At 41.3% G+C, this 7620-nt stretch overlaps 1 protein-coding gene across 1 annotated transcript in view; it reads left to right on the forward strand.

Moving 5' to 3' along the window:
- Positions 1–1574: 1574 nt before the first annotated feature.
- LOC137646420 (uncharacterized) overlaps positions 1575–7620 on the forward strand; it is a 12079-nt gene continuing 6033 nt past the window's right edge. The window contains 3 exon segments of the mRNA XM_068379521.1: positions 1575–1812; positions 2633–2844; positions 6451–6696. Coding sequence (XP_068235622.1) covers positions 1575–1812; positions 2633–2844; positions 6451–6696 — 696 coding nt within the window.

Here is a 7620-nt window from a genome sequence, read left to right on the forward strand (position 1 = left end):
ACGGAGCACATGCCCATGACGAATGGGAAGCTTTATATCCTCGTGAAGTTGGAGGCCAAACCCCTTGAAGATCTTCAATTCTGGCCCAGCTTTTCAGCGTACCCACATTGCTACGTGAGACTGCGAGATGAGCCTGCATCCTGTGAGGAGACTATACCAAAGGAAGTCATTGTCTTCGAACATGACAAGGCACAAGCCATCCTTACCAAGACCTTGAAAGGAGCCGGATATACCAACTCCAAGGTCTCAGCATTGAGCAAGAAGCACCCAACTTTCATTGCTCCTTCCTCCAGTGTCTTCTCCTTTTCGGGGAAAGCCCTAGACTGTGTCATGAGAACAATCGAAGAGGGCAAACCCTGCCCAATTCTAGAGGAATGCAAACCATTATCTCTAGCTATGACCACCTGCGAGGAGAAGTGGAAAGAGCTACATCTAACCTTCTCTGTCTTGAAGTTGGATCTGGAGATAGCAGGCCAGCAGTTTAATGAGAACCTTCCAAAGTAGCCAGAACATATTTTGAGAAGGGAACAGGAGATGAAAGAAAGACTTGCCGCCTCCCTATCTCATCAGAACTGCTTGGAAATGTGTGCAGGCCTAAATAATGTCCCACACATGTATATAATCCTGGCCAAGTCTCACACGGGTACCCTTGTGATGGACATGTATGCTTTTGTCAGGTCAAGAAGGACCTGTAAAGAGCATGTGTTTGCCGCAGCAACGGTGAAACACGAACTAAGAAAACTGATTTCATCATGCATCTGGGGCAAAGACCTTTTCCCACAGGAAGTGGTCCAAGAAGTCATTGCCAAAGCCACCAGAGAGAATAGAAACCTTCTCCAAAATTGGGGCGTGTCCTAAAAGAGGAAATCTTCATCAGACGGAGGTCCCCAGCCTGAGAACAAAAAGGCAAGAAGACCACGTAGACCTGCACAACTTCCAGCTGTGACCATGACCACGGTGCCTCAAATGGTAGCCCAGACGCAAACCACCTTCCAGATGGTCCCTCAACAGCTGGTAGCTCAGTCACCTGTGTTTAATCTAGGTTTTGAGAGGCACTCGACCACCTTTCGGCCCTACAAAAGTAAGGGCCCAAAAAGAGGATCCTCCAGACCCCTCCCCCCAGGGTGGAGGAGGACGCGGTCACGGAAACAAGTCCTCAGGAACCTCTAAACAATGAGAGGTTCCAGGTGCAAGGCGGAGTTTTCCACTTTCGGGATCGTTGGACCTTCGATCCCTGGGTCCACAGCCAAATCACAAATGGACTTGGTTAGAAATGGAACAAAATCCAGCCCCTTTTCCAGAATTCTTCCAACACTCCACCCGCTTGTTGGAAGAATATACCACAGAACTCTTGAACAAGAAGGTAATAAGAAAAGCAAAGTCCATCAAATTCCAGGGAAGGCTTTTTGGTGTTCCCAAGAGAGACTCGGACAAACTTAAGAGTCATTCTAGACTTGTCTCCACTCAACAAGTTTATCGAGAACAACAAGTTCCGGATGCTTATATTGCAACACATAAGGACCCTTCTACCGAAAAGGGGTGTACACAGTCTCAATAGACCTAGCAGATGCATAATGGCACCTACCAGCCAGTCGCCCCCTCTCCTCCTGCCTAGCATTCAGGTTACAGAAGACAAAATATGTCTTCACATCCATGCCCTTTGGACTATACATAGCCCCAAGGGTATTCACAAAGCTAGCGGACACAATCGTCCAGCAACTACGATCCGAAGGAGAACAAGTAGTAACATACTTGGACGATTGGCTGGTGCGGGCAGCATCCAAGACTACTTGTCTGCAAGTGGCCGGAGAGGTGATCCAGTTCCTGGAACACCTTTGCTTCAAGATCAATCGCAAGAAGTTTCGCCTTTCTCCAGCTCAGAAGTTTCAATGGTTAGGAATCCATTGGAACTTACAGTCGCACCACCTCTCCATTCCATTAAAGAGGAGAGAAATAGCGGCATCTGTCGAGAGACTAATCCAACACAAGATGATTTCAAGACGCCAACAGGAAAGAGTATTGGGCTCTCTCCAGTTCCCAGCAGTGACAGACCCAGTGTTAAAAGCACAGCTAAAGGATGCGTCAGGAATCTGGAGAAAATACGCATCAAACGCTCGAAGAGATCAACAAAGGTTTACCCCGACCCGAATGCGCACGCTATTAAGGCCGTGGTCAACAACTAAGAGGCTAACACAGACAATTCTCTTGCAACCACCAGAAACATCAGTGGTGATACACACAGATGCCTCCCTGAAAGGATGGAGAGGCCATTTGCAAGAAAGAAAAGTACATTGGATTTGGTCCCACCAGTTCAAAACTTTTCACATCAACATCTTGGACACTATGGCAGTCTTCCTGACGTTGAAGAGACTATCCCCTCGCAGAGCAGTCCACATCAGACTGGTCCTGGACAACGAAGTGATAGTAAAATGTCTAAATAGACAAGGCTCGAGATCACCTCACATCAATCACGTGATGTTAGCCATCTTCCGCCTGGCAAGGAAGAGAAGATGGCATTTATCAGCAGTTCACCTTCAAGGATTCAGCGATGTGACGGTGGATGCTCTATCCAGGCGAAAGCCGATAGAGACTGAGTGGTCCCTAGACTCAGACTCATTCTCCTTTATTTCAGAAAAAGTCCCCGAACTGCTGATAGACCTCTTCGCAACGAGCGACAACAAGAAACTACCTCATTATGTAGCCCCTTACGAGGACACTCAAGCAGACGGGATAGACGCCATGTCCCTCGACTGGAACAAATGGAATCAGATTTACCTGTTTCCACCAATCAATCTCCTGTTAGAAGTCCTCGACAAGCTAAGATCCTTCAGAGGAACAGCTGCAGTAGTGGCCCCCAAATGGCCCAAAAGCAATTGGTTCCCTGTAGTTCTAGAATTGAAACTAAAACTGTTTGCTCTGCCGAACCCAGTTTTATCCCATCGGGTTCAGAAGTCAACTGTTTACGCTTCATCCTTGAGAACCAACAACCTACATCTCATGATTTTCTTGCCCTTGCAGCAAACTAAAGTTTGGGATCTTTAAGGACAAGGTCAACTTTATTGTAAAGTACAAGTCAAGTTCAACCAGGAGACAATTTAAATTATCTTTGAAGAAATGGGTATCCTTTGTGAAAACAAGGAGACCAACAGAAATTTCAACAGATTTCTGTCTCTCTTTCTTCATCTACCTACTTGAACAAGGCCTGACTTCCACTACGATAACAGCGTGTAAGTCGGCCCTGACTAGACCTCTTCTATACGCCTTTGAGGTGGGCCTCACAAGCGAAACTTTCTATAAGGTGCCAGAAGCAGGCACTAGACCCAAGCCGGCAACCCCCCCCCCCCCCCCAAAGCCCATCACATGGTCGTTGGTCAAAGTCTTACATTATGCTTCGAACCTAAACAATGGGGATTGTACTCTAAAGGAGCTAACACAGAAAGTAATTTTTTGGTTCGCAATAGCATCAGGGACTAGAGTTAGTGAAATAGTGGCCTTATCAGGGATGTAGGCCATATTCAGTTTCTATACACAGGAGAACTGAACCCTTTTCCTGATCCTGCCTTTCTTGCCAAGAATGAGCTACCCACCAAGAGGTGGGGTCCTTGGAGAATCTGCCCACTGAAGGAAGATGTCTCTCTATGCCCAGTAGAGTGTCTAAAGGTCTATCTTCGTAGAACTTCAGAGTTCAAGGAAGGATAGCTCTTCCAAGGCGAAACCTCAGGATCAAAATGTATCCCTAAGATAACTGAGAGCAAAGCTCATCTACTTATTCGCAGAGCAGATCCTGACAGCTCACCCGCAGGTTACGATCCAAGGAAAATTGCTTCTTCATGGAATTTCTTCCAACACAGGGGCTTTGGTAGATTCCGCTCATGCACTGGGTGGAGATCACCCATATCTTTTCCAGACACTATACGAAGCAAGTATATGAAATAAAAGATGTGGTGGCGCCGGGTAGTGTTATAAAACCCGTCGTCTAGCGCTGCGATGAACTGTGAACTACTTTGGGACTTTCCAGTGCATTAGGTGCATGGGTACATTTACCCTCGAGTGCAAATCACAACGATGATTAACACAATGTTCCATATAGGTGCATATCTGACCAATAACACCAGTGCCAAGTGAACATTGCAGCACGGTGTTCATGCATTTCCAAGATCTGTACAAATCAGTCAGATTTGGTTTCACATCTCCATTGAGTGGTATCATTTCTATGAAATTACATATTTTTTCGACAAAAGAATATATGGACCCTGATGTGTTTTCAATGTAGGATCAGATTGTAACTATATTTCATAATCTGGTTGCAAGGTAAAATACTAAACATATTTGCGTCTTATTGCTGCTATCTCAGTTACAGACGAATAAAGCGTACTAGAGTTTTAATTAAACCCTAGAAGGGCCCAACTTGAAATCAGAGTATAGATTTCCAAGGTTTGAGAATGGTAATCTCTAAGTATTACCTTCCGTCCCTACGGAAAATTAAGCCTTGAATCCTTATTGTCGATGTCGACACTTTCCCGGCAGGGGGCAGGAAGCCCTAAGCCAGTTTCAAGCTTAGTAGAAATGACAGATAACGGTAATATCATATACAGTTCTAGGAGACCAGATAAGGACCACATTCAAGGTAGAAGGCACTTATACAAACCCACAGATATAGTACTTTCAAGTTAATTCTCTGGTATACTTCCATCAGGACGACATGGCTAAGCCCAAACAACCGATTTTGAGCAAAGCGAAAAATTTATTTTTGGGTGAGATAGCCATGTCGTCCTGATGGACCCACCCTTCTTTCTTTCTTAAATGAACCCACCCGAAACTACTCTATCTGCGGCTGTTCCAGCTTAAATGCAAATTCGGAATGATGAGCCGTAGTAATACGGGGAGGTGGTCCACCGGGTACCTAGATAACAGCTCCCCTTTCGTCCGCCACTCTTCCCCCTCAAAGAGTTAAATCTATTCTGGTGAAGATTGCTGTGTCGTATCTACAATATATGTCCCCTGATATTATGCGACATCCTTAAAGTTATACTATGGATGAATCGTGCCAGGAGTTAGAATTCTGGAAACCTTCGGTTTATTTCTCTAGGAGTATCACTGTAACAAATATCCCTTAGAAAGGCTACCTAAAAGAACCTTCCATCAGGACAACATAGCTTTCTCACCAAATAATAGATTTTTCGCTTTGCTCAAAATCCGTTATATATATATATATATATATATATATATATATATATATATATATATATATATATATATATATATATATATATATATATATATATATATATATATATATATATATATATATATATATATATATATATATATATATATATATATATATATATATGCAGAGAGAGAGAGAGAGAGAGAGAGAGAGAGAGAGAGAGAGATGAAGCGTATGATTCATTTGACTATACTTTATTGGTTCCTGTAAGGCGGATAGGTCAGGGTTTGGGTGGGGAGCGGCGATGCCATAATTATGAGGTATTACCATCACGTTGTATAATGTATGGAGGCAGCATAAGTTATACAATGCAAATATGATTAACTTATGTTAAATATTCGTCGATTATTAAATGCCCTCGTAATTTCCTTAATTTTGATAACAATAATATGACACGTTTCTTCTTAAACGTGGCAGAGAATTTTACAGCATAAATATGTCAAGCAGCGCATATCTCCATTACGACGGCTCGATCAAAACAGTTTATCGCCCTACAAAGAACATGGAAGGAAATTCCTCGTTCCTGCATTAGCCTTCATCCCCAGGCTTGAGAAATAGTTTATATGATCCTGAAGTACTTTCAATGAAAAGGCAAACCATGGACCGTTATGGATGTTAGAAAAACATTGAAACGCACCTCGGAAGCAACAATGATACCAGAGAGGACAATCAGCCTGATTTGCAAAGTAAGGAAAGTAGCGGGAGAGAGATAGGGCAAACCAATTTTTGTTGAACAGAAGAAGCAGCAACCAAGAACCGTGACAAATTTCGATGATTTTGATAAGAGCGTTCTCCGTAAAACACGTTTAGACTTTTATACAAGGAAGGAAGTTTCAATGGTTGACTTAATAATAGCTGAATTAAAAGAAAATATTGAGTTTAAAGGTTGCAGGGATTCTGTTCACAAAGTTTTTCGTGCAATTGGCTTTCAATACAGCAAGGTTAATGGAAGAAAATTTCTACTGGTGAGAAAAGATGTAGTCTCAGCCAGAACTAAATTTTTAAGAGAAATGAAAGCATTAAAAACCAGTGGCTATAAATCCATTGTATACTTGGACGAGACTTGGATTAACGAAACCACACCGTTGGTAAATGTTGGATTGACATCCATTCAGAAAAAGCCACTTTTATTAAACCCTACCGGGAAAGGTAGTCGGTTAATTGTTCTTCATGCTGGGACCGAACACAAGTTTGTACCAAACTGTGAACGTGTTTTCTAGGCTAAAAACGACGGCGATTACCACAAACAAACGAATCATACTGTATTGAAGGAGTGGTTCATTTCCCAATTGATTCCCAATATACCGCCATCATCGATCATAGTGATGGACAATACATCCTATCACTCTTGCCAAATTGAGAAACCGCCTACTACATCCGATAGAAAAGCTGTTATTAAAGACTGGCTTATCGAGAGAGGAGAAAACCCCGGACACGATCCCTTGAAGGATGATCTGCTTGCTATGGTAAAATAACATACGTCAAGATGGCCACGCAAGGACAAGATTCATATTATTGCCAGTGAGCACGGCTACAATGTGGTAAGAATTGATATGTGGCAAAGAAAAATAATTTTAAAAAGTCGGACCTCAAATCTCTTATAATGGAAGCGCTACATCAAGTAACAACGGAAAATTAGAAAAATGCAGTTAACTATGCTGAGACTCCTCAAAGGGATGGCACTTCAAGAGATTTAGCCATCGACAATTTTGTTGATTGTTTTGTTATAAATCTAGAATCATCTGATGAAAAGGAGTTATAATGATTAGTATCTAATTCATGTATTTTACTGAAATCATTGATGCTTTTCTTTCATTTCCAATGTAAATATCCATTTATTCTTTTCTTTCTTTTGTATTGCAAATATTCATTCAGTTTTTATTTAATTTGCAATGTAGAATTTTTTTCTTTCATTATGAATGTAAACATTTATATAGCTTCCAAATTAATTTACTTATACAAATCAAGAAATGTAACGTATTTTTAATATATATATAAGATGTGAAGAAATAAATCTCTATGATGCTGGCATTCTTGTGTATCGTTATCAATATGACATTTATGACCCAAAACTATCATCAATTTGTTTTGATAAATTCTTACGAGGCCTATGAAACATTTATTTATATTTTCATCAGGTTTTGACACACAAGCATCAGTATCTTATATTTTGAAGATAAGAAACATGCCAAACCTAAAACAAAATATTGAAAGGAAAGTACAAAGCTAGAACTAAGTCTATAAAAAAAAAAAAAAAAAAAAAACATGCCATGAATACTCTTGATGAAGATAATTGAGCGGCTAAACTACGTATGGATTTTAAATTTAATTGTTGTCGATAATTCTTTGTGTAACCCATGTATATTTTTGAAACTAATTCTGTTTACCTG

This window comes from Palaemon carinicauda, chromosome 9 (assembly GCF_036898095.1).
Source record: "Palaemon carinicauda isolate YSFRI2023 chromosome 9, ASM3689809v2, whole genome shotgun sequence".
NCBI lineage: Eukaryota > Metazoa > Arthropoda > Malacostraca > Decapoda > Palaemonidae > Palaemon > Palaemon carinicauda.